This window comes from Trypanosoma melophagium, assembly GCF_022059095.1.
Source record: "Trypanosoma melophagium isolate St. Kilda chromosome Unknown ctg4segment1, whole genome shotgun sequence".
Lineage (NCBI taxonomy): Eukaryota > Euglenozoa > Kinetoplastea > Trypanosomatida > Trypanosomatidae > Trypanosoma > Trypanosoma melophagium.
Genome location: NW_027125179.1, coordinates 406,301 through 432,211, shown reverse-complemented (window position 1 = coordinate 432,211; position 25,911 = coordinate 406,301). Strand labels below are relative to the sequence as shown.

The 25,911-nt window shown below is 37.3% G+C and overlaps 11 protein-coding genes across 11 annotated transcripts; all 11 read right to left on the bottom strand.

The window, feature by feature from the left end:
- Positions 1 to 447: 447 nt before the first annotated feature.
- Positions 448 to 5,223, bottom strand: LSM04_004043 (uncharacterized protein; the record flags this gene model as incomplete). The annotated part of the gene is made up of 1 exon (XM_067339075.1): positions 448 to 5,223. One exon carries the CDS (start codon positions 5,221 to 5,223, stop codon positions 448 to 450), a length of 4,776 nt encoding a protein of 1,591 aa, XP_067187845.1.
- Positions 5,224 to 6,628: 1,405 nt separating this feature from the next.
- On the bottom strand, positions 6,629 to 8,239 carry LSM04_007854 (uncharacterized protein; the record flags this gene model as incomplete). Its single annotated transcript, XM_067339074.1, has 1 exon — positions 6,629 to 8,239. One exon carries the CDS (start codon positions 8,237 to 8,239, stop codon positions 6,629 to 6,631), a length of 1,611 nt encoding a protein of 536 aa, XP_067188004.1.
- Positions 8,240 to 8,824: 585 nt separating this feature from the next.
- Positions 8,825 to 10,336, bottom strand: LSM04_004241 (Aldehyde dehydrogenase domain; the record flags this gene model as incomplete). Its single annotated transcript, XM_067339073.1, has 1 exon — positions 8,825 to 10,336. One exon carries the CDS (start codon positions 10,334 to 10,336, stop codon positions 8,825 to 8,827), a length of 1,512 nt encoding a protein of 503 aa, XP_067187850.1.
- Positions 10,337 to 11,278: 942 nt separating this feature from the next.
- Positions 11,279 to 11,593, bottom strand: LSM04_001698 (uncharacterized protein; the record flags this gene model as incomplete). Its single annotated transcript, XM_067339072.1, has 1 exon — positions 11,279 to 11,593. One exon carries the CDS (start codon positions 11,591 to 11,593, stop codon positions 11,279 to 11,281), a length of 315 nt encoding a protein of 104 aa, XP_067187745.1.
- A 438-nt stretch (positions 11,594 to 12,031) lies between these two features.
- On the bottom strand, positions 12,032 to 13,903 carry LSM04_000158 (Tetratricopeptide repeat; the record flags this gene model as incomplete). The annotated part of the gene is made up of 1 exon (XM_067339071.1): positions 12,032 to 13,903. The coding sequence occupies one exon, from the start codon at positions 13,901 to 13,903 to the stop codon at positions 12,032 to 12,034; it is 1,872 nt and encodes a 623-aa protein (XP_067187691.1).
- A 698-nt stretch (positions 13,904 to 14,601) lies between these two features.
- LSM04_002022 (GHMP kinase N-terminal domain) lies at positions 14,602 to 15,451 on the bottom strand (the record flags this gene model as incomplete). Its single annotated transcript, XM_067339070.1, has 2 exons — positions 14,602 to 14,904; positions 15,128 to 15,451. 2 exons carry the CDS (start codon positions 15,449 to 15,451, stop codon positions 14,602 to 14,604), a joined length of 627 nt encoding a protein of 208 aa, XP_067187766.1.
- A 37-nt stretch (positions 15,452 to 15,488) lies between these two features.
- On the bottom strand, positions 15,489 to 15,776 carry LSM04_005593 (Galactokinase galactose-binding domain; the record flags this gene model as incomplete). The annotated part of the gene is made up of 1 exon (XM_067339069.1): positions 15,489 to 15,776. One exon carries the CDS (start codon positions 15,774 to 15,776, stop codon positions 15,489 to 15,491), a length of 288 nt encoding a protein of 95 aa, XP_067187906.1.
- Positions 15,777 to 16,409: 633 nt separating this feature from the next.
- On the bottom strand, positions 16,410 to 18,986 carry LSM04_001678 (Xrn1; the record flags this gene model as incomplete). The annotated part of the gene is made up of 1 exon (XM_067339066.1): positions 16,410 to 18,986. One exon carries the CDS (start codon positions 18,984 to 18,986, stop codon positions 16,410 to 16,412), a length of 2,577 nt encoding a protein of 858 aa, XP_067187743.1.
- A 429-nt stretch (positions 18,987 to 19,415) lies between these two features.
- On the bottom strand, positions 19,416 to 20,612 carry LSM04_007887 (uncharacterized protein; the record flags this gene model as incomplete). Its single annotated transcript, XM_067339065.1, has 1 exon — positions 19,416 to 20,612. One exon carries the CDS (start codon positions 20,610 to 20,612, stop codon positions 19,416 to 19,418), a length of 1,197 nt encoding a protein of 398 aa, XP_067188005.1.
- Positions 20,613 to 20,925: 313 nt separating this feature from the next.
- LSM04_004545 (MORN motif) lies at positions 20,926 to 22,998 on the bottom strand (the record flags this gene model as incomplete). The annotated part of the gene is made up of 1 exon (XM_067339064.1): positions 20,926 to 22,998. One exon carries the CDS (start codon positions 22,996 to 22,998, stop codon positions 20,926 to 20,928), a length of 2,073 nt encoding a protein of 690 aa, XP_067187862.1.
- Positions 22,999 to 23,904: 906 nt separating this feature from the next.
- Positions 23,905 to 25,191, bottom strand: LSM04_000914 (Small GTPase; the record flags this gene model as incomplete). Its single annotated transcript, XM_067339063.1, has 1 exon — positions 23,905 to 25,191. One exon carries the CDS (start codon positions 25,189 to 25,191, stop codon positions 23,905 to 23,907), a length of 1,287 nt encoding a protein of 428 aa, XP_067187711.1.
- Between the last annotated feature and the right edge of the window lie 720 nt (positions 25,192 to 25,911).

Genomic DNA, 25,911 nt, shown 5'->3' with positions numbered 1-25,911 from the left:
ACTAATACGCACACAGAGAGAAACACACTCTCCGTCTCACTTACGATGGTACATTCAGAGAGAAAGAAAGAGAAAGAAAAAAACAATAACAAATAGGAAGAGAAGCGTTATTTGTAATATAGCAGATATAATCATTTTCTTTTTTTTTCCTTTGTAAGGAAATATGATAACTTTTTTACTCGCACTAGACTCGTTTCACGTTTTTTTTTCTTTTTTTGCTTCCTCACCCAACTGGATCGTACCTTTATGTGATGGTGTGTGTTTAGTTCCTTCTTCCCTGTCATACGTGAACCCCCATTCCCTCACGATAAAACAATCATAACAACAACAATCACAATAATAATAATAATAATAATAATAATAATAATAATAATAATAATAATAATAATAATAATAATAATAATAATAATAATAATAGTGATAACAGCCCCAGACGCAGTCATTTTTTTATTCTCTTGCAAGTTCCTCAAGCACTTCCATTTCTTCCTTCCCCATTAATGCCTCCTCACTCTCTGTGTGTTTTCCCTCTTCTGCTGTTGTTATTACTATTACACAGTCTTGATATTGTTGCCATACATCACGGCGACAAGATAAGGAGAGTGTGGGGGCGGTGTTTTTCGCAGCTGTGCGGCGTGCACGTAATAGTGCAGATGGAACACGTTCTAATAACAATTGACGTACACCTGCATTCGTTGATAATTGCACACACCACTTTAATACAGATGCCTCTCCTGCAGTTATGAGACGATAGAGTTCTGGTAATAACCACAATCCTGTATGATCGGTCTTACCTAACTGGGAAGATAACATACGTACCGCACAGGGGATGATATCTTCGTTTTTTTTTTTTAATGGGGCCACACTATGTGAAAGCGCTCCAGCAATGAGAAAATTTACAGCATCATGCACAGAAATTTGTTTCTCATGCATAAGAATTACACGTTGTACTTTCTCAATCAATGAGGTATCGGCGCTATGATGACATGTAGCAGATGTGATAGCAATAGCTAAGAAGACTAAACATCCCTCCGCCACAGAGAGTTGTGATCCTTTTAGTGTTATTAAATACTCGGCAAAGTAAGAAAGTAATTGACCTTCTTTTTGCTTTTTTGCAGAACCTGAAACGATAAGACTACCAGCACAAAGTGATTCCATTAACGCTACAATAGTTGCTGCAGAATAGGGAGAAACTCTATTATTATTATTATTATTATTATTATTATTATTCCCTGTCTCACTTTGCATTTGCCAAAAAATAGAATCCGCTGCGTTCAACACAATATCCGAAACAAGACGTACATTCCCAATGTGAAGAAAACTTATTCTTGTTAATAAACGTAATACAACACTAACACGTCGAGGATTTCGTGCCACAACTTCTTCAAGCAATTTCTCAGAAATTACATGTAAATATGGTAAAGCTTCTTCTGAAGAAAATGAAACACCATAAAGCATAGCAAACATACAACGTGAATAATATAATTCGGCAACCTTTTCTTCAGGCATTAAACGTAATCCCTCTTTCGTTATAGATAATCCAGAGATATCATTTGGGGTAAGTGAACGTACAATGGCTTCTGCACATACCCGTTGTCTATCATACCGACGAAGTTTAGTTATATAACTAGCTAATGAAACAGCAGCTATAAACTGTTTTCGGTAAAGATTCGGTGAAGATTGACTTGTTAAACGATTTCCAGAAGAAACAAGTTTCTTTACACTTGATGCAAAATAAGTATCAAAAACGGGTTCTGGTGGACGATCAAAAAATCCCAATACTCGAACTACTGAAACAAGATCCTCTAAATTATGTGATTCTAATAAAGCACGTACAGACTCAGAGGTTTCTACTAATGTACTCATACGTTCTACAACAGTAGAGGCGAGTACAAGAAGTGGATTCTTAACAGTATGTCTATCTTGAGATATATTAGAACACCAATCCTGCAGAACACTTTCCTTATAGGAAGGTGTAGGGAAAAATGCATTAGAACGTAAAAAATGTGAAGATTGTAGTGCTTGTAAGATTGTTTGGCATTGTTTAAGTGTACACCTTCGTACTTGTTCGGACACATTACGCGCTAATGTATTTAAAACTCGCCCATTCCATACACCGAGACGTGCAAAAGCATTTAGTAAAAGTGAAAGTTCTAATGGTTCCATTACACTAGACATATCTCGCACTAAAGGAAGTACTTCATATAATAGTGCATGGTGTCTAACGCCCACTTTTTCAAAGCTTTGAACGAGCATAACAATTTCTTGTGGTGATATTTGATGTGAAATATTAATTCCATTCAAAGAATTAACATTTTTTTCTTGTAAACATAAACAAACAGCATCTCCCAGAGACACAAAGGTTTTATTAGTATATGCTAAAAATTCATTTTGAATATTAATACCTTCGTCATTATCTTCTTCCATATATTCCCCATTCTCATCATTTTCATTATCATGATTATGATTCGTATTCATCATATGTTCCTCTCCAAGAATAGTTTCAGTTTCTGTAAAATTATCAGCTTGAAATTCGACTAAAATACTATACATTTGTCCTAAAACATAGGCCAAAAGAGACATATCACGAAGTGATAAACATGTTGAACTATTGTTTGTTACCAAATGAAGGGCATTTTCCATTGATACTCTTGTTAATTTACTTAAAGCATCCATTTCTGTTTGTTTCAATGATGCATTTTTTAAACATGGTAATAAACGTCTCAGCATCCAGGTTGTCCTATTTGGTGATGTCTGCAGTAAAACTGTAATACGATTAAGAAAGGATGATGGTATTGAAACTATCTTGGCTTTAATTATACCATCAAGAAGAGATTGAATATCATAAAATGTTAATTCAACATTTTCATTACGCTCTAAAAGCGCCTCAATGGCTTTGCAGGCGAATGTTCGTCCAATGAGACCTTTAGAAAGAAGATCGCCCATACACTTCGCGAGAGCTCCAACTTCGTAGGCGTTAGCGCGAGACGCAAGAAGAGAAGCCTGTTCTCCTGCTGTATCAAGTAGACATAAAGAAGAACCATTATTATTATTATTATTATTATTATTATTTTCAGATGATGTGAGTTCAGTTCCAAATGTCAATTTAGAAGTACTACCTCCTTTCGGACGTAATCTTTCTTCATCTTCATTATCTTCGTCTACTTCTTCTTCTTCTTCTTTTACTTCTTCCCCTTCTGTTAATATCTTCCCTCTTCTTGTTTCGGTGCCTACAGATTCTCCAGATGTAAATAGATGCAAAACCATTACTAAAGTTTTGGGTTCTTTTATTTCTGTAATACTATTAACAGCATTTTTTCGCAGTGTTGAGCAAAGTTCTCCTGCTCGTTGTAATGATTCCTCCTCCTCTCGCATTATCGTTACAGCTTTATTTCGAAATGCATCAAGAGCATTCATTAAAATAGATGTGAGACTAGCAACACTAGTTGAAGTTTCTTGTTTCAATTCCATATTTCCAGTATTGACACCATTCTCATCGCTCTTATCGCTATTAACAAAATTCGACAAGCGTCTAACATCTTCTACCAGTTTTGGTTCTAAAGCGGTATATACAGAAACTACCCTTGTACACTGCAGTTGCGAGAACACAAGAAGAAACTGTGCTGCCTCAAGTGTGGTTAATGTATTATCCGCACTCCACATAATAACACGATCGATTGCCTGTTCTAAACAAGGAAGTATGGCTGGTATAGATGACTTCTCCCAAATAGGTGTAATACTATTAGATGTATGTACAGATCGTGATACCATGTCACTCCATCTAGAGAGTCCTTGAAGAAAGGGAATGAGTTGAGCTGTGTGAGCCAATTCCATATGAGATGTAAAACAACTACAGAGAAGGTTTATTAAATCTTCTGCCACTTCAACATCAAGACGTGAAAGATTTGCCATAAGCACAGAACACTCAATATGTCGTAGTGTATTTGAATGTGTCTCAGCAATCATAAATAGTCTCGGTCGAGCAGCTTCTATAAAACGTCGAATAATAACTTTTTCAGCAACATTTGGTACAGAATTTCTTAATCGAACTAATAATTGAACGGCCACACATATATCTTTTGCTGTGGCAGAAGCCAATGACGGTGGAAGAAGTAAAAGGGCGGCGCGAGATAATTCCATCATGTGTTGTTTTTCTTCAAACTTTGATGATACCGCAATTAAATGACAAACATCAGCCGGTCGTTTTGTTGTTCCCGCAGTGGAAGGACCAAGTGCGACATCTATTAATGGTCGTACACGAGTTAAACCATCCTTTACACATTTACGGAGATCAATATTATTATTATTATTATTATTATTATTATTATTATTATTATTATTATTAATGTCACTCTCAAGACGTTGAAAAGCCTGCAAAATGTTCACACACTCTGTTACTTCAATAGGAGGTAATGATTGTTTAGAACACAAGAGAATAGCATTTACACCCGCAGTAAGTAGTAGTGGAATTCCCTCACGTAATGCAGGATCCTCCTGTGGAGGAATACTATTTAATGCATGATCTCCTCCTTCTTCCCGCTTCTCCTCTTCACTTTCATTTCCTCCATTTCCCAATAAACGTCCAATAAGAGTAAAAACAGAAATAACGGCGTTTCGATGTTGTTTTAATTCCGCTTCTGTAGATGCCACAGTAGGAAGTGGCGCTTCTAATGCCGTTAATAAAGGCGAAAAGAGTTCATCCATTATAAACCTTCTCCCTGCAGTCTTTCCGTCCTTAAGATTTAACAATGGCATAGCAATAGACATAACTTGTCGTGTGGAAACTAAATGTTTCTTATTTACCCGAACCCACTGCAGGGCATCCGCTATGCGGGGTGTATGAGTAAATGCCCCAAAAACGGCCCCAACACTCAGTAGTTTTCCCACTTCCACACAGAAAGAGGCGGATGTGGCATCTACATCCGAGAGATCTTCACTACTACGCATCTCTTTGCGAAGTAACTTCATCGCCTCAACCACCAACTGCTGTCGTTCGTGCATGAGGGAAGAAGTGAAAGTAGAAGTAGAAGAAAAAGTGGTGTTGTTGTGATCCATCGGTGAAGATATTATCGGCATAGACACATCTCGACGATATTGCGATGGGAGTGTACGTTGATATTGTTGTCGAATGCGCAGTAGGGCAGCGAGAACAGACTGTGATCGCGTTGTTGATGAGGATGTTGTTGTAGTTGGTCCATGCCAATAACAACGAGATGGGCGAAACATGCACTTATTCCTATTCTTCTCTCTGTGTTCAACAACAGCAAAGAAAGAGAGAGAGGGAGAGAACTTTGTAAATGCCCTAATTAGAATGTGGTGTAGTTAAAAATAGATAATGGAAAGAAGAAGGACTCATATAAAGTATGTTGATTTATTTTAACATCATAATTACAGTAAAACAGATTATATATAGGGTGTAGAAGGAAAATAATAAGGGGAAATTTATCTTTTTTTGAATATGCTGCAACGAGGGACACACCACGGGAAATGTTTTTTTTTATTTTCACTTCTACGTGGAGGACAAGCTATGATACTTTAATCATGGAAATTTTTTTTCCCCCATCATCTTCATTTTTACGTTAACAAAACTAATAACATATAAGTATAATATTTTCGTTATATGGGGCTCTCACCTCTCTGCAACACTCCCCCTTTAACTTCTTAAATTAATTATTTAATTTATTTTCACCTTATTTACCTATCCACCCCAACAATTTGTTTTTTCTTTATTTCTCTACCTCTTTAATTTCCCAATTATTTGAGGGGTTTTTCCCTTTCTAATGATGTGAAGAAAGTGATTCAATCATCACTAATTTAATTTAATTTTCATTTTTTAGGGGGTTGTTGTTGTTCTTATCAATTCACTTACTTCACACTTAACACCCTTACACCCTCATACTCTCACCCACATGTAAAAATAACAAAGGCGATAGAAACACACTTCCCCCCTTCCTTTTTTTCTTGTCAACGTTCGCACTAAATAAAAAATGATGCCGATCGTATTGATTTTTATTGACTTTTATTGTTTTTTATTTTTTCTTCTCTTTTCGTCCTCACTTCCTTTTAACAGCATCCATGCACCGATCTAAGCACTTCTCTTTTTTTCTCGCTCTCTCCCTACACAGTCAGTTCCACAACACATATACATCCGTACGAATACACCTATACTACACTCAATTGGATTGCGGCAAAAATAGTAATAATAACAATAGTAAATAATAATAATAATAATAATAATAATAATAATAATAATAATAATAATAATAATAATAATAATAATAATAATAATAAACGAAATGTATACTACAAATTTCTTCTCATCTTTCCTTTTTTCTTTTTCTTTTTTTTGGCGGTCATTTTTTTTTTTCTTCACTTTACTTCTCGCTGCTGCTCTTCTTCCTATACTTTCTTATGGTTATTGTTTTCGTCAACGGAGTGCTCCATTGGCTACATATACACAAATATAATGTATATTTATACATCGACAAATACATATTGTACACTTTCTCCCCCATTTCATAAAAAAAAAACAACGCACCGAACATCCTTACTTCTCTTGTTTCTTTTTTTTTCTTTTCTTCGTTATGAATTTCGCCTCTTCACTAGTCCAAAAAAAAACTATTGTACCTTATCAGTTCCCTGTACCGTAGTTCCCGCCAGGGCGTTGTCCTACCAGTGGAACCTCCTCTGGAGCGGCGTCTGTTACATGTGGTTTATGTTTCCGCTGATGTGCACAGCGTTTACGGCATTCTTTCAGTTTATGAATAAGGAAGAATATAAGTAAGAAAAAGAGAATAACAACAAGTACGGTCGTCCAAATGTATGCGGCGGTACAAAGGGCAACGTAACGAAATGTCCCATCCTCTCTAAGTTCATAACAAAAAGGAATAGCTGCTTGATGCTCTACCATTGTTGTTAAAATAAACTCTGGTTGATCAGGTAACTTGGATGTAAAATATCCAAGAAAAGGAGAAGGACCTGCAGTCGCTTCTTTATCATTTAGAAATGGAGAGGCGTAAGTAAATATCCTACGACCACCACGATCTGCTATTAACAGCATATCATGAGATGGATTCTCATATATACCACTAGAAGAATGCTGAGGTACTCGTTTCGTAATTGGACGTGGAACCCAACGACGTTTAGTAGTAGTAGTAGTAGTAGTAGAGGTAGTAGTAGAGGTAGTAGAGGTAGTAGTACCAACACCACCACTTACATCACCAGCGTTTTCTTGTTCTTTTCCTTGTTGTTGTTGATTTTGTGCTTCTTGCTGTGGTGGTGGTGCTACAAATGGTAACAAATACGTCATACCATCTTCTTTACTCGTCACATAAACATGCGGGACTTCAAAGTATGAAGCTGGTGTTTCTACGGCTTTATGATAGCGGGAGGGAAATAGTACCTGCACAGGGGATGAAACAGGCAGGGAAAAGACATATTCCCCTGTTTGATCTATAAATACATGCACCTGATCGGTGGCGATATCACACACAAGTACATAATACGAGAGAAGTTTTCTTTCTGTGGCAAACCAACCCGCTGGAGCCGCCTGTTCCACTAATGCTCTCGGTAGTAATGGGGATAGTGTTAAACCGCGAACAGATGCCATAAAGTATACCCCACTCCATGAAGAGGCAAATAATCCAGCATTATCGGGTACATTATCTGGAACAGACATAGATTGCCAAGAGGACTTATTTGATAAAGCAGATTTTATATTTTTAACAGGAATCCATTCTGGAAACTCCTTCTTTCCTCCATCCACGCGTACATACCTCGTCACAGTAACAGAATTTTGATTAGATACAAAGAGAGAGTCATCCTCTGGGTGAAACGCCATCGAATATGGGTGATCCAAGAATGGATTATCAGAACTTTGCTTGGTAACAGTAAATATATAATTACGGGTACAATTCTCGTTAAGTGTACCATTAAGTAATCCATTTCCTGAAACAGCAAAGATACGACTGTATTGTCCTCGTGCACTAGAGATGTAAAGGTGATTTCCAGGTCCAAACTTCATATCACGCAGTTTGTCAACTGAAAATGGAAAAGAGCTTTTGTTTAATACGGTGCCAATGTAATGACCGAGGGTATCAAAGGCCCAAATGTTATCTCCCATGTTTGAAGTAATATAAACAACATGCGTATTACCATTAGCTGGACAAAGTGCATAAACTCGACTGTGCGTTAACAGCAATACTGAAAATAGTGCGTACAGTACCGCAAAAAATAGTTTCATATTATTTTATTTTTCCTCTCTCGCTAGATACACACAGACACAACGTACACTTTCTTTCGTTCTTAATAGAGAGAAAGTAAAACTTAGAATTATCTTCGTCTTTTCTTTATTTGTTTGTTATTTTGCCCCTGTCTAAAATACTGCTAGAAGTATATACTTGGACTCTATTCTTGTGCCACCACCTTCCCAGTATTATGGACTCCTAAGAAATTTCAACTCAGAGAAAGGTATAAAGAAGTAAACAGAGAAGAAAAAAAGAAAAAAAATGCATTATTGAAATAAATATATACATATATTACTTTACTTGTAGAGAAGCAGCGAATAGAGAACAATTCCGCGTAAAAAAACAAAAAGAAAAAAATAATGATACGCAGGCTAAAAGAAAACAAAAAAAAAACATTTAGTTATCATGTTTCATTGTAGCAAAATTAACTCATGGTAATAAAATAAACACCCAACCACTAATAATAATAATAATAATAATAACCATTGTTTTATTTCTTTTTTCTTTTTTAAACTCTCAATTTCACCATTCACATTTTTTTTTTTCCTCCTAACATTTACAAAGAAAAAAAAAAACAGAGTTTATTTACGTGATTGTAGAATATACTTAATATCAACAAAAGCGTCAATACCATATTTAGATCCACCACGACCCAAACCACTATCCTTAATCCCTCCAAATGGGGCAGATGGTGATGATAAAGCAGTATCATTCACCCCTATCATACCAAATTGAAGTTGTTCCGAAACACTTATTTGTTTGCGGTAATCTTGTGTATAAATATAAGCTGCCAAACCAGCAGATGTAGAGTTGGCTACTTGTACCACCTCTGCATCATCATCATATTTTATAATAGGAACAATAGGACCAAATATTTCCCCTTGACAACACTTCATCGTATCATGGTGTACGTGAGATAAGACAGTTGGTTCAAAGAAATAACCAGGACCTGTAATACGTTTACCACCTGTCTCTACCTTTGCACCTTTTAATTCAGCATCCTGCACTATAGACTCCATACGCTCAATAGCGGTATTATTAATAAGAGCACCAATGTTCGCCGATTTATCAAAACTATTACCAACACGCAAGGTTTTAACTTTTTCAATCAGCATCTTTAAAAAGGTATCATGTACTGAAGAATGTACAAAAATTCGATTACTACTAATACATGCCTGACCTGCACCAAGAAATTTTGCATTCATAAGCCCGTTTACAGCTTTTTCAAGATCTGCATCCTCAAAAACTATAAAAGGAGCATTACCTCCTAATTCCAATCCTAATTTTTTCATCGTAGATGCCGAACGCTCATATAAATATTTTCCTACTCTTGTAGATCCCGTAAAGCTTATCTTTCTTACCGTAAAGTTATCTAACAAAGTTTCCCCAATAGGACCCGCATCTCCGGTAACAATATTAAATACACCTTCTGGAACTCCCGCCTCTGTTGCTAATTGCGCTAATGCTAATGCACTAAACGGTGTTAATTCAGATGGTTTTAGTACAACCGTACAACCAGCCGCAATAGCTGCAGCCACTACACGTGTGATCATCGCCGATGGAAAGTTCCAAGGCGTAATAACACCCACAACACCAACGGGTTGTCGTAATACCATAGTACGAACATCCGCACGAGGACCACTAATGATATCCCCATACACCCGTTCCGCCTCTCCAGCATACCACTCAATAAACCGTTCCGCATAAAGACACTCCCCCACACCTTCTGCCACAACTTTACCAGACTCACGAGAGAGAATATTTCCAAGACTTTCACTATAGCGTAACATCAATTTGGCCCATTTCTGAAGTATTACAGCACGTCCCCGAGGCGTTACATCTTTCCATTTATTAAAAGCTGACTCAGCCACGTTAATGGCTTTTAACGTCTGTGACTTTCCACAGTTTGGAATTTCTCCAATAGTTACATGTGTACAGGGATCCTCCACCGCTATAGTTGCAGTGGAAGTGGGAGTGAGAAATTCACCATTAATGAAGTATACAGGTTTGTCTACAATACTTTCTGTAATAAACTTTGATGGATTAGAAAAATCAAATACAGCTTTGGCAAACCCAAAGGCTGTTCGTCGCATATTTATCGTGATTTTCCTTTGTTTTGTTTTGTTTCTTCCTTTGGGAATATAGAAAACATACAAACATTGCATTAAGTCAATCGATAATAATCATAATAGTGAGTAAGAAAGGGAGAAAAGATATATTTATGGTACAAATATATAAAAAAACAAAGAATATGTCATGTTTTGCAGAAACACAAGGTTATTTTAAGAAAAAGAAAAGAAAAAAAAAGCACTACCACTATATCCTGTACTGAATTACACCCTCCCTAACAGGTAGCACCGATTCACACATCATCTTCCCTAATCAGCAGGTGCGTCTCATTTCGTAAGCGAAAACTAAAAAAAAAAGGTGGCCCAAATCCCCTTTTTTTGTGTGATGTTTCTTTCATTCTTTTTTTCTTTATTTTTTTGAATTATTCATTCCATTTCCCACTCTACACTAATCCACGCAGATCAATATACTCTTTTATATTGGATACTCTCTGTGAAACATTACAGAAAAACCGTGGATAGTTTAAGAAAAAAAAAAAACACCAAGGGGAAACAAAAAGGTATATCGAAGAACTACACAAAACACACATACACAGAGGGATAACAGACGTATATACAGTGCCACATAGTTGGCTTTTTCACTACCTCCATCACGATTACCACCACTTCCACCAAGAAATATCTCCGTAATAGATAAAAATATATACTACACTTCACTCCTCTCTTTCCTAGTTACTTTCACTCCCTCTTTTTTTTTTGTTTTTTTTTTTTCGTTTTTCTATTGTGTTTTTGTTTCGCTTTCCCTTTCCTTCATCATCTCCCCATCCAGCTACAACTCTCAATAGTGTGATTTCTTTCTTTCTTCTTATCATTCTCATTATTCCTCCTCTCACACTACTTACTAGACCCTCCACTACAAGAAGCGAGACGACCATAACACTACACCCCACACCGCCTCTCTTCTGTCTACTCCACACGATCGGGGACATTGCGGTAGAGCGTCTCCATCTGCGGTCCCCACGCATCGGACCACTGGTAGCCGGTGCCGAGCTTACGGCGCCAGACACGCAAGTAGTCCGTCTTGTACTCGGAGAACCTTGTGTAGAGACTGCCGATGCGGGCAAAGACCAACCACATCACGAGAAAGTAACCCAAAACAGCAGCAACCGCCTGAACGTCCATTGGGTACTTCATGTGATCATAATTGGTGTAACGACGAGCAGAGACGGAGGTCTTGGCTACCACTCGAGACACATCAGGGCCAAGCACACGACGAAACATTGTTTTTTTTTTTTCTCGGTCTTGATAAGTTTTACTTGGTTTTCTTCTTTTCTTCTTATTTCCTATTACCTTTTTATTGATTGCTAAGAGCAGGTATTTCTTCTTTTATCTTTTTCGTTTTTTGGTTATTGGTAACAAAGAAAAAAAAATGTTTTGGAAAGGCATGGGGCATATATGTGGATTAATATTTACAGATGCAGATATACATACAGAAACAGAACGAAAAAAAAAAAGAATCCACTAATAAAGCGAGATAAATCTTCTCCCCCATAAGTGTAGAGGGATTGAAATATATTAAAGCAAACCATATGAAAATAGTAAAATAAAAAAGTTCCAATAAGCAAAGTAGTGCCTGTGTACACTACGTGAGATTCTTTTTTTCTTTTCTTTCCTGCTTTCCTCCTCTTTTTTTCTTTTTTACATTGAATATCAAGTGAACTAAGCAGTTTTTCTATCTACTCGTGGAGATATAGGATACGTCTTCATTAAACCACTCACATGATTCTCTGGTAATGAAAAAGTTGCCTTTTTACATTTTAATACTGTTCGTAAAGACTGTGATTTTCCTCTACCGAACCTTATCTGAGAAGCTATACTATCCCCTTCTTCTTCCTCTTCTTCCTCCATTGCTTTATCATATTCTTGATCCCGTTTCCTTCTGATTCTCTTAGCATTCGAACACCCATAGAGTGTCATCGCACGACGAGAAACACCTGCAGATAACTCTGGTAATTTTATATCACGTTTTTCCGGAAGATCTGCTTTTGTAGACATTTTTCCAATATGTGCATTAATAAAGTCTTTAATCATTGGATCCGTAGGATTAAGGTGTTGACATGATAAAACATCACGTAAAGCATATCGAGGTTCATTCAAGTCAAATCGACAACATGCTCGATGGTAATAAAATAAAGGCTCGGTATCAAATGTAGCAATAGCTTTACTAAATTCCCTTTCTGCCTCTAATAATTTACCTTTAGAGTGAAATTTTGAACCCCAAACATCATGTAAAAAACCTATTCGTTTTGTAGCTGGAGGATATTTTGGACAAATACTTTCTACACGCATAAAGTCTTGTAATGCTCGTTGGTAATCTTCAATTTTTGCATAACAATCACCACGAGCAAGAAGGACTGGAATATTATCTGCTTGCCACATAAGAGATGTTGAATAATATTCAATGGCATCTTTAATACCATTCTTTCCATCAACAGTTGAGCCAAGATGAAATAGAGTTTGTGTCATTAACTCTATAGCAGCCTTATGATGACCATCTGAAACTTTAATACAGCGAAATAAATCAGAAACTGCCTTCTTTTCCTTTCCTTTTTTAATATAATATTTGGCACGCTCAAAAAGTAAAGTAGCATCCTCTGGAAAGACAGTTAGACAACGATTGAGTCCTTGAATATCTGCTTGATCTACTGAACGTTGACGAAAAACAGAATAAGTAGAATCAAATATATGTTCTGAAAGTAAAACTTGTGGATGTTGGCGTTCTTCAATAGGTATTTTATCTAGTAATTCTTTTGCATGTCTAAAAGCCTGACGTAGACAATAGAGATGTATTAATAAAGAACTAGATTCAATTAAAAAGTTTGGATTCTCACGAAGGTGTTTTTCTAAACTCTTCTCTGCCTCATCCTCACGTTCCAGTGCAATAAGGTACGCACAACGGTGTAATTCCACCTGTGGATGTTGACGAAGTTCAAGAGATTCATCAGCAAAACGTAAAGCCTGTGCATAATCTTTCGTATTAAAAAGAACAATACTTAAGGCATCCAGAATACCCGCTAATCGTGTTTGTACGGCTTCTGCAAGAGCTTGTTCATCCCCTGATCGTGCCATTGCCGCTGCCGCACGTAATCGCGAAGAGGCGGTTGTGGATATAAATGCATTTGCAGAAACTGGTCGACTAAACCGCACAAAAGAACTCCCTTCATTTGTCCCACTAATATCCAAATCAAAACTCTCCACGTCTGCATCATTACTTCCAGGATGAAGCGGAATACCAAAGCGGAGGGTGTCCACCTCAAACCCCTCCTCTTCCGCATGATATCCCTTCTCACGGGGACGCATTAACCAAAGTGAACGGCGATACTGTTTAACAGCTCCTTGGAAATCACAGAGTGAAACATAGCACTCGGCTGCGGTAATAAGAGGTTGTGGTTTCTGTGGAACGAAGAAAGATGCCTTTGCAAAGGCGTTAATAGCTTCCCTAAACAGACCACATTGCATAAGGAATAATCCACGTTGATACATTTGTTCACCCTTCTCATAGAAGGAAGCCACATCTTTCTTACCATCCATTGCACTCAGCGTCATTTTTTTTCTTTTTTGCTTTTTATATAGGCACACACGCTTGTTACTCTGTGGCTGCTTCTGTCCTTAGAAAGAAAGAAATCATAGAATGAAAATTTGCAAAACGTCATGAAAATAACAAAGAGAGAAAAAAAGCCAAACAGCAAAAACAAAAAAATAAAAATAAATAAATGAAAATAAAATATATCCATTCACCACCCAACCCATATCCGTTTTTTTTTTTTATTGAAAAGAAAGGAATATATTCAATCTACGCCCTTATAAGCCCAAAATTGGGTTATCAGACGGAAAATAAATAAAGCAAATAAACCTTTTATAAACATGAAAAGAGAGATAACCTAAGAAAGGTCGACAAAAAGAGATTGATAGATAGAGTGAGATAAATAGGGATAGATCAAGAGAAAGAGAGAAAGGAAAACGTGAATGAGGGATGAGAGAATAGAGAGTGTGTAATATGTGTATATGTTTCTCTCTTTTTCTTTATCTATCCCTCTCTCCCTGTTCATATTGGATGATCCTGCAAGTCTCAGGGACATCAGGCAATGAATAATAATAATAATAATAATTATTATTATTATTATTATTATTATTATTATTATTATTATTATTATTATTATTATTATTATTATTATCTTTTGTTTTGTTTTGTTTTTTTCGTTTATCCCCATAATTCAAACGCCATCAGTTTATATATATTCACTTCCCCTCAGGGAAAAAGGCATAGCATGGCAATTCAAGCAATCCTCAAGAACACGAATAAGTTCTTGTCGTTCTCTTTCATTTCTACACACCAGTTGCACTGAACCATCACCCCGACTTCCCACGCCCTTTCCACCACAACTTAATTGTTTCACACGATCGTCATTAAGTACGGTGTGAAGCCGCGGTGCCTGCAATTCATCACAAGCTGGAATTAAATGTACATCAAACAATCGTTGATACTCCGTAAACACCTGACCAAGTCTCTCAGCATCCCCATTCCGCACAGCCTAGGAAATCCCTTACAGCACTCTTAATAGGATTATAGCCTGAAGGAGGAAAACAACTTCCCAATTCGTGTAATATTTTCTTGGTATCCTTCTTAACACTCAAGTCTGCAACTACGAAATAAAACACACTCGTAGGAGGGATTCGAATAGTATTCACTTGCATTTTAGATCCATGAAAGCGTAGATCGACACAACAGTTTTGTCCAAATGCCACACATTAAACTAAGCGGCCACAATCTGCCCCTGTAAGAAGTTCACCACAGAAAGCCACATCCATTATCTCCTCTATTGTCATTCCAATTTCAAAAAGGGAATTAAAACAACGAGCAATTGTTACACATACTGCAGCGCTGCTAGAAAGACCTTTTCCAATGGGAAAATCCGTTTTGTTATCTATTTTGATCACAGCATACTTATATTTACCCTTAAAGGAGTCCCTAAGGGAGTAAAGACTCTTGATAATTAAATTTTCATATCGTTCAAGAACAACGGTGATAGTCCCATAAACATAAGCAAAAAAACCACCATTAACAGCATGCTTTCTCATTAATTTAACCTCTAAAGGTAAAGAGGTATCCAGTCGTTCACCACTTGGTCGCACTGAAGACATAAAAAAAATAACCAATACCATCATGATCTGCCATAACTGGAGATACTTCAGCTTCTGTTACTGTATCTGTTTTAGGGGGAAACTCAGTCAATTGCAATTCAGCTTTATTATGTAATCCGCACGGTGTACCATAAGCTAAACATCGACCTGGTTTTAGTTCTGGGTACTCTGGTAAGGCATACATTCCCGCCCAATCACTATGTTCACCAATCAAGCAAACACGTCCAGGGACAAAGCAGCCTACAGATCCCACAACGTTCATATTTTTAGATTGAAATCTTACTTCTTTCCTTATTTTTCTTTTTTTTTTTTTTTTGATTTCCCCTGTTTTGTAAAGTGATGGAAAAAGAAACTGTCTCTAGGATTCCTTGCAAAGAGTTGGCTGACACCGGTATGGCTACCAAAAAGAAGGAAAGGGTTAATAATAATAACACAAGTAATAATAAAATGATATGTAAAATGAGGAAGTGTAATATCTTTTAATTCTTTTCCTTTATTATTTTATCGGTATAAACCTACATATATTTATACGCGTATATTATTATTATTATTATTATTATTATTATTATTATTGTTATTATTATTATTATTATTATTATTATTATTATTATCATCATCATCATTTTATGGGAATTTATCCTCACAAAAAAAAGTAAAAAAAAAGCCTTCCTCTGATCGAATATATCATATATAAATGTACCTCAATATACTGATTACTGTGTGTTAATTCTTCTGCCTCTATTATAACTCTTACTTCTTTATTTTTTTCCTCTTTCCCCTTCATATCGATTTCGGACTGTAAAATTATTTCACTCTGTCTGCGTGTTTCCAGGCAATCTATCCATTTATAGAGCTTCAAACTCAATAGTATACATTACATAAAACTTACTTTAATCTATTTTTGATTCTTCTTCTTCTTGTTGTTTTTAAGTGAAAGAGGGCTTTGTTTAGCATTCTTTTTTACCATTTTCTTTTTCCTTGATGGAGATTCACTTTTTGACTTCTCCACTTTGCTCTCAGACTGATCTTCCTTCTTGTTCTTCTTCTTATTTGGAGTTAACACTTCCTCCACATTTTCTTCTCGTCTACGTTTCGTTCTAACTGGTGATGGTGTTGTTCTTTTAGTACTCTTATTATTATTATTATTATTATTATTATTATTATTATTATTATTATTATTATTATTATTATTATTATTATTATTCTCGTGATGAACGGCCAGAGATGATCCACATGTCGTTTGTGCTTCTGTTGATTCAACTTCTTCTTGCCGTTTTCTCTTTCTTGTATTTTTCCTTGTAGTTTCTACTACCCGTGTGGGTGAAGTCTCTGAAGCCTCCCTTTTACTTTGCAGAAGTTCCGGTTTATACTTGGCATCCTTCTTCATTTCATAACGATAGCAGCGTACGGCATTATCTTTAATCGGTTTCCCGTATGAAGTATCCTTGGCAATACCGAGATCTGGACATTCAAGTTTAGCGTGACGTGGCCACTCCATATCGTAATATCCAACACTTCCTGCAATAGGCATATTAACAGAGACACTACGTGGAATTAGACGCATTGTTGTAGTTAGTGTACTAGTACCTTTTTTTACTTCTCCCAGGAGTTGTTCTAATGCACGAGAAAGTAAACTTGATTCATGAGTGAGTAGCAGTGTTACACCATTATCAGGTTCCAACTCCACAATCTTCTGACACGCTAATTGCAGTTTCACACTATCAATAAAGGGCAATCGTAATACACCCTGATAAGAGAAATACGCCTCACTAAAGTCTACATCCACCTTTTCTGGATAAAATGCCCCAAGCACAGACGCGGGATTTTTCACCGCCTCGTGCAATCCCTCTGGTAATGCGTGCACACTTAATCGTGGTAATACCGCTAAGAGTTGTACCACCGGATGTCGCGGTGTTCCTAGTGTCATCTCCACATTAACATCATCTGTAAACTGTGCAAGATCCTGCAAAAGGGGAGCGTAGTGAAATGGGTAAAACCAATCCCATGAGGGACACCCGGTTGTATAATATCGCATCACCCACTGAGTTCCACGTAAATATTCGGCGCAACAAAGTTTAACATTGGCTTCAAATTCTTCACGATTTTGAGGATTCCAACCAAATTTATTTTCATAATATCCATCACGGTGATTATCATCTACGTAAGAAAATCCTAAAGGTTGTTTATCGGCAACAAGACGTGTTCGTTCTTTTAAAATAGATAATAAAACTTTATGAGCAGCATCACTTAATTCCTGCACATCACTACAATTTAACTCAAAAGATTTATATAAACCTTCAAGTTCTTCTTCACTTCGTTTTATACGTTCTTCAACATTTACTTTTGCTCGTTCTTTGGCTCTCAATACTCCTCCATATTCTCTTTTAAGTGTCACCATAAAATTTTGTACAAAACTTCGTAGAAACCTTGACAAGGTATTGTAATTAACTTCACCTTTATTGGTAAGGTAGGAATGAGTTTTAAAACTTCGCACATAGTGATCCAGTAATAATTCAATTCCTTTTGTTTTAATAGAAATCAAGGGAACATGTGGTAAGAAATCATTTCCTACAAAAAAACATAAAAAAACAAAATCATCCAATACTCTTTCAAAATTCATTTTTCCAATACTACTAAAGTCATCTTTTAAACGTTGACGGTATTTATATAAACTAAAGTAGCAAAAACGATTATACTCAGGTTGAAAAGTCTCTGTGAGTTGATTGCGTAAAATAGTAACATGTTCTTCATGAGTAGACAAACCCAAACAAATAAGATCAGCATCCATTCCATGAATTACATGTGATGTACGTGGATCATAACCAGGTTGTGAACGTAGTCCTCTAATATACTGCATAATTTTATGTTCTCCTTCACCTGGAACATGAGCATCTGAGAATATTACAGTTATATGACGCCAATCAGGATCTTCATTAAGTTTTTTCATTACAAACCATTCTATAGCAAGTCCTACTCGTTCCATAAACGCCGTAGAAGGAGTAATCACATTATGATCCCATCTTTCTTTTGTATTAGGACGTGGAAGACCTTTTTTCATAACCGCCTCTGCACACTCTTGAGAAAGTGCATCACTTTCTAATCGTTCCTCTGCCGCACGAAAACGTCTACTACGTTGCTGATTCATTTTACTCTGTGGTGCAACACCATCGACGCAAAGCACAAGACACTTACGTGGTCGAACCACTTTGTAAAGTAGATCCATCTGAGCAAATATACGCTCGAACATTTCCTCTTCGGATTCTGGTTCAGGTAATGGTGCTGTATCATGACAACAAGGATGAATAAGGCCATTCATATCAAGATACAAGTTATCAAATCGCCTCATAGAATTATCTTCCTTTTCTGAAAGCATTTGACCCTTTAATGCGGCCTCAACAATGGATTCGGGAACATCCTGTACGCAGTCGCTATACCATCGCTGCAACCACAAATAGAAACCGGCAATACCCATTCTTCCCCCTTCTAAACCCCTATCACCTCAAAAAAAAAAACAAGAAAAACTACATGATGATAATAATGGTAATAATAAATACAAATATTATATAGGTGTGAATTGAAATACAAGAAAAAAAAGGGAAAGAAAAATAAAAAATAAAATGTAAATAATGCCAATAAGAAACAGCAAGTAAAAAAAGAAAAGATAAAAAAAACTTACAGGACGCAAAGAGTTTAAAAATCATAAAAAAAAAATACAATACTTCAAAAAAAAAGAGAAAAAGCCCATCCCACCAAACTCAAGAACAACAAAATAATAATAAAGATAATAAAGATAATAGTATGGAGAACACATATGCATTGTTAAAGCAATACACAATGATTTTTTTTTCTACTATAACTTATTCTCCTTTTAACGATAAGTACAGAGTATACAATATAGCGTTTAGTCTTGCCATGGAGGTCGAACAGATGTCGTCACACGCGCAGGTGACTGCTGTATTGAAGAAGAAAAAAACAGTTTGGAAGAACCATCTCGATGTCTAGCAGAGAGAAAAGAAGTCCCTTCCCTTCCACTTGCACCCCACTCCATCCTTCGTTCATTATTCTTCTTTTCACTGCGCTGCCGCCCACTGCCTCCAAATGCCACTTGTGATAAGTGTACAAGGTCTAATCCTGTCTTTACAGGATCTTTAATATACGCCTTTACTTGACGACGAATACAATCCTGTGCCTTGGTAATAATGAGAGAAATGGATTGTTCTTGAGAAGAAATCGCAGCTTTATGTTTTTTAGTGAGTGTGTCAAAATCTCGTCGACGTTGAGAAAGCAGTTCTTCTCTGTTTACTGTGAGTCGTTGTTCCACTGACATTCGTTCTAGACGGAATTTTTCTCCAACGGCATGTAAACGTTCACGTAATTTTTTTTCCAATTGTTTTTCAAATTCTTCTTGTTCTTCTAGTTTTCGACGATTAATTTCCTTTCTTACCTGATCAGCATCCATGTACATTTTTTGTTGTACAAAAGCTTTTAACTTATCTTGAAGTTCAACTAAAGTCTTAGAAGGTCTTGGACGCTTCTCCATAAGTTCTAAGCGAATAGCATCTTCCTCTGATTGCATCTCCATTGTTTGCTGTCGATGAAGTCCACGTAATAAAAGTTCAGCATCTTCATCATATTCCTTCATTTTATTCTCCCACATAGAGTGAAATGTGAGGATCTCAAGTTCCTGTTCCTCCATCATCTGTTTTTTCCATCCTACATTTACCTTTCGAGCTTCAATTTCAATTTTTTTGGCATAACGAAGATTAATTTCACGAATTCTATCAACACATTCTTGTGCTTTTCGATATTTTCCAGTACGTTCACACTCTTGTCGTAGTAAATCAAGTTGAACTAAATGGCTTCGTACCTCTTCATCTTCTTGACGACGCCTCATATTTTCTGGTTCCATTAACCAAGAATTACTCATTGATGTTGAAATAGTTTCATCCGGATGAGTCGGACCGATACTCGTCATACCAAGATAAGGAATAGGAGAAACTGTTATTCTTCCTTCCTCATCATGTACATATTTACCTTTCTTCCCGTTACTCTCTGGGCTTCCTTTGTAGCCAAACTCTAGTTCTCTGTTTCTGTGCATATCCTAAACCCGTCTCTGTCAAAATGCAACTGCGGTTGCAACTTCAGTTGTACAAAAACAAAAGAAAAAAAAGAAAATAAACATTATCACATCAAACTCATGATTAAAAAGAAACAAATAGAAAGATATATATATATATTTTATTGCTTCTTCTAACACCCCCAACCACCCCTCAAAGAAGGGTTGTTTGTTCTTCTTTTGGATTTCTTTGCACTTCCAAATAAGCTCAAATACATGAGACACCCCACTCTCTTATCCTCCTTTCCTTCCTTTGAGGAAGGAAAGAAAATAAAAATAAAAAAGTGAAGATAACTTACAACACATACACGCCATCTCGAAATGTTCCCTCAAAACTGGTACCGTCTGGGTAACTCAATCGTCCATTGCCATGAGGTTTCCCGCCACATAAATCACCCTCGTAAACGCTACCATCGACAAAATGCAACCGACCTCGCACATCAATGCGTGTCCCTTCGCGCCACTCTCCTTCAAGTATTTCTCCACGTGAATCTGTATAGATACCACGTCCATGGGGTTTATCATTGCTCCACTCACCTGCGTACACGGAACCGTCGGCGTAGCGCTGTGTACCTGTGCCATGACGTAGGCCATCATGCCACTCTCCTTCATACACATCCCCATTAGCGTACTTGTAGAGCACTTCTCCATCCTGCCGTTTCCCATGGGACCAGACATTTCTTACAACGTCTCCGTTTGGGAGGGATGTAACACCCACTCCATGGCGCTTGCCGTCGACCCATGTCCCATCATAGGCGTCTTTGCTGGATCGAGCCCGTCCGACACTCTGGAGATGTCCAAGAAGAAAGACGCCTTCTTTAATCGTCTCAGTGACGGCATCAAATCCAATACCGGCCCCCACACGTCCATCATCCTGCCACTCCCCACGGTAAAGTGATCCATGGCGGCCAACGTACAGACCCGTCCCGCTGCGGAGATCATCGCGGAAGTCTCCCTGATAGACGCCCTCCACATCCTCCAGGCGGCCGAGTCCGTGGCGGCGGTCGGCGGCCCACTCCCCCTCATACCGCCGCTCCCCCCCGGCGTGGGTGAGGGTGCCGAAGCCGTCCTTCTTCCCCCCCGCCCAATGGCCCTCGTAGACATCCCCGTTGGGGTACACACACCGGCCCACCCCCTCCCGCAGGCAGAGGGCATCATTCCAGCCCCCAACGTACACCTCACCGTTTGGAAAGGTAAAGGTCCCATCCTTGCGGACATCCTCCTTCCAATCCGCCTCACAATCAACCCCATTGGCAAATTTCATCAGTCCTTTCCCTGTCCGTTTATCCATATTCCATGTTCCTTTAAAAACATTACCAACGGCATCTGTATAGGTTCCCTCACCATGGCGAAGGTCATAACACCATTGACCTACATAACGGGATCCATCAGGATAATCGGCTGTAACTTCGGAATCTAGTAAATCATTTTTCCATCTTCCATGAATGACAATACCATTTGTGTAGGTAAAAATACCCAAACCACTTCGTACATCATCTTTCCAGCTACCCTGGTATTGTGTTCCATCTGGGTATAAAGCTTTACCTTTACCATTTTTTTTATCATTTAGCCAATCTCCTTCGTAGCGAAAACCATCACGAACTTGCATTACACCAAATCCTTCGCGAAAACCTCCTTTCCACATTCCAATGTATGCTCTATCATTCCATTGATAAACTCCAGTTCCTTCCTTCTTTCCATTAACCCAATCTCCATCATAAATTTCCATCGTTGGGGAAGGTAAAGAAAGAATTAACCATCCCATTTCTTTTTTAGCAACATCCATTATAGCAGCATCTAATACTTTTGTGAAGTCCATTTGCCAAGATAACGCCTCACTTTGACGTCGTAGACTTCGTCCACTCCAACTTATGTCACCATCCTCTAAAGCATTTGGTGCCACACCATATATACAACGTCCACGACCGTGATAAGAAAATCCTGACCACATACCGTAATACAAAGCACGATTAGCAAGAGAATACCATTCAGCTTCATATTGATTTCGTAATGTTAATTTGATACGAATAAAAGTATTCCCACTTGTTTCCACATAGCGCACAGCAAGATATAATAATCCTAGTTTATAAGATGGATCTGCTGGAAGTACAGTTACTGTTTTATTTTGATCTGGAGAAAGATTCTTCCATACTGCAGTATGTTTACTAGGACGAGGATCAGTAGGACTAAGCATTAATACACAACGTGCAGCACTGTTAAATTCTTGAAAGTCTATTGTCACTTTACATGGTGAATCAAGCGCGATGCAAAAGAAAAGAGCAGGGTCTGTAGCTCCTATACGAACATCACTTAACTCTGTATCAGGAATCAAAGGAATAGGAATTTTATCCTCTGTGACGGTTCGCATTGCTTCCCTTCGTACTAGTATTAAGGGAAATATTGATGTGTATTCATAATAATAATAATAATAATAATAAAACAACCATACAGAAAAGAAAAATAAAAAAATAAAGAGAGGAAGAGTAAGAGGGAAAAAAAAAGATGAAAAGGAGGAGAAAAAAATAACAATAACACTACACACATATAACGACACAAAAAAGCAACGCAAAGGGAAATAAATAATAAAAATTCAGATAAATATTCACAATAGCAAGTCCACCAATAAGCGGTTTTGTGAAAGCAGTTAAATCAATTGATTAAGTAATGCTGCTAAAAAAGCAAATAATTCCAGTGAAACACACACACACAACAGCATTCGTCTCACTGGAGAAGTGAGGTAACAAATTTAAGGGTAAGGAAGAATTGGTAATAAACTACAATACTGGAGTTGATTTAATTTCAACCTACGCCCTCGCCCTTACTTTTGACGCCGTCTTTCCTGTGTTCTCTAATGCTTGCTTTCATAGCCCTCTCTCTATTGCAGCACCAAAACGAACGACAAGTTTTCAACTTAAAAAAAAATGTCATTCAGTTATGTAGATCCATACTAAAAAAAAACAGACAAATACCTATGGGGAGCAAACGGATCCCAGTACAATTTTAAGGGCAAAATAATACGGGAACAGCAAAATACACACAGAGAAATCAACTCACTAGAAGAAAAAATCGATTGAGTGAGGGAGAGGGGAATACTTTTTCATGATTAACCAGTTTCACAGGCAAACACACGTAAGCACACCAAATAAATAATATATATATATATATATATATATATATATATATAAGCTTAAGTAAAAAAAAATCATGTCGAACTATGAAGGATGCAAATACTTATAAGCAAAACGATGTTAGACGCGAACCAGATCAACGCACTCTACATGACCCTACAATTGGGACAACGTTGATTACCAAAACCTACTTTCCCTGCACGTCCTATAGTCGGATGTCCAAACTCATATGAAGTCATTTCAGATACTGCAAGAGTTGGGTCTACAGACGTTTCTGCAACAACCCATGCGGATTTGTAACGAGTTGATTCATGACAGTTTACATTTTTTATATGATGCTTTTGTTGTTCTTGATTTGCTTCTTCTCTTTTTGCTCCCTCCTGTTCATCTTTCACATTCCCCTCCCCATCCCCTTCTGCCTCACTATAACACTGCTTTTCTGATGGTGTCTTGTTTGATCTATTAATTATCACTAAATCTCTATCACTTTTGTCTACGACCTCTTCCCTAACAATAGAATGCCAATCATGTATGGTACAAATACTACTTTCCGATAATACACTTTCATTATCTGTTGTCCTTCCCGTTTTTGATGTTGAAAATTCTTCTTGAAAGAAAGGTATATCATCAAATTTTGTTGTTACCAAACTTTCCTTGTCAATATCATCATCACTACTATTGCTAAGATACACCACCACACCAGGGGGTGGAAACACCATGTTGGCAGCCGTCATCTGTGGAAAAATCACATCTGATGTTGGTAAACGTTCATTTGATCGAAAGTATCGCACCATACGAATCATTCCCTGTACTGCACGAGTCACCTCAAATGGACTCACACACGTAATCTCTAGTAATGGATGTGTAGGAGAGACGCCAAATGGTAGTCCTTCCTGCAGCTTCTCTGGTTTATATTTTCGCTTGGAATGATGTGCCCGTCGAACGTTAAGGAGTGAAAGACAACTGGCTGCCACCCGCTCTGCCTCCACGAGAGTTACAGCACGTTGTTCTGTTTTATCCGTGCCTGTGCCAATAAAGAGAGATGGCATATTGGTTCGCAACCCCGACTGTTGTCGAACGTGTAGAACTTCCTTTGTGAATTTCATCAAGGAGGCAAGAGAGTTTTTATCGGTTGTGGAAAAAACAAAGATAATTCCATCAGCCTCCGCAATATACGCCGCACGGTGTTTGGCAAAGTCACTACTACCAGAGCAATCACAGAGATGCAGTCTATACGTATCATCATCCACTTTGTGGTGGTGTATCATTGTTTCTAATGTGGTAGGCACATGTCCTGCGTGGAAGGTTCCTGTTGTGAATTGTCGTATAATCGCCGTTTTACCAACACCTTCGGCGCCAAGAAGAACTAAATTGCACGGTATTGCCTGCAAAGTGGAATGGGAACTTATTTCACCACCCTGCAGGGACTTCATGAGGAACCTAAATTTTGGATACAAAATGTATGGTTAATAATAGAATTAATAATGCAGTGCAACACCGTCTTCGCCGTCGTGCAGCGTAGTACGTCTAAATGAGTTCAAGAAGAACTCAACCGTATTTCACCGGTTCAAAAACCAGTCTAAAGAAATATAGGGGGTTTGGGGGTACATCGATGGAGGTAGTGAGCGAACACAAATTAACAAGAAGAAAAAATAAAATAAAAAAGAAGATAAAGAAAGTGATATGCATATGTAGATATATATGTATATATATAGAGAGAGAGAAAGAAAGAGAAAGGGATAGAAAGTAGTGAACAAGAATAAAAAAAGAAAAAGACACAGAAAAAAAAAATAATGATAAAATCAAAAAGAGAGAAAACACTCTTGATGATATGTCAGTATTTTATTATAATACAGAATAGATTAAACTCCATCTATTTTTCTCTTTGCGTCACTTTCAGATGTTCTTGCTTTTTTTTTCGTTTTTTGGGGGTGTTCTCTTCTTTCAATTTTGGTTTATTTTAATCATGTATCATGACATACCCTTAAAACCGATCATTCATTATCTTTCTCCCTTTTCATTTCTCTTTTTAATCGTCAACACACAAGCACTACACACAGACAGAGAGAATAATAATAATATTAATATTATTATTAATATTAATATTAATAATATTAATGTGGTGTACTGCCTAGTATAGTACTGTACGCCCA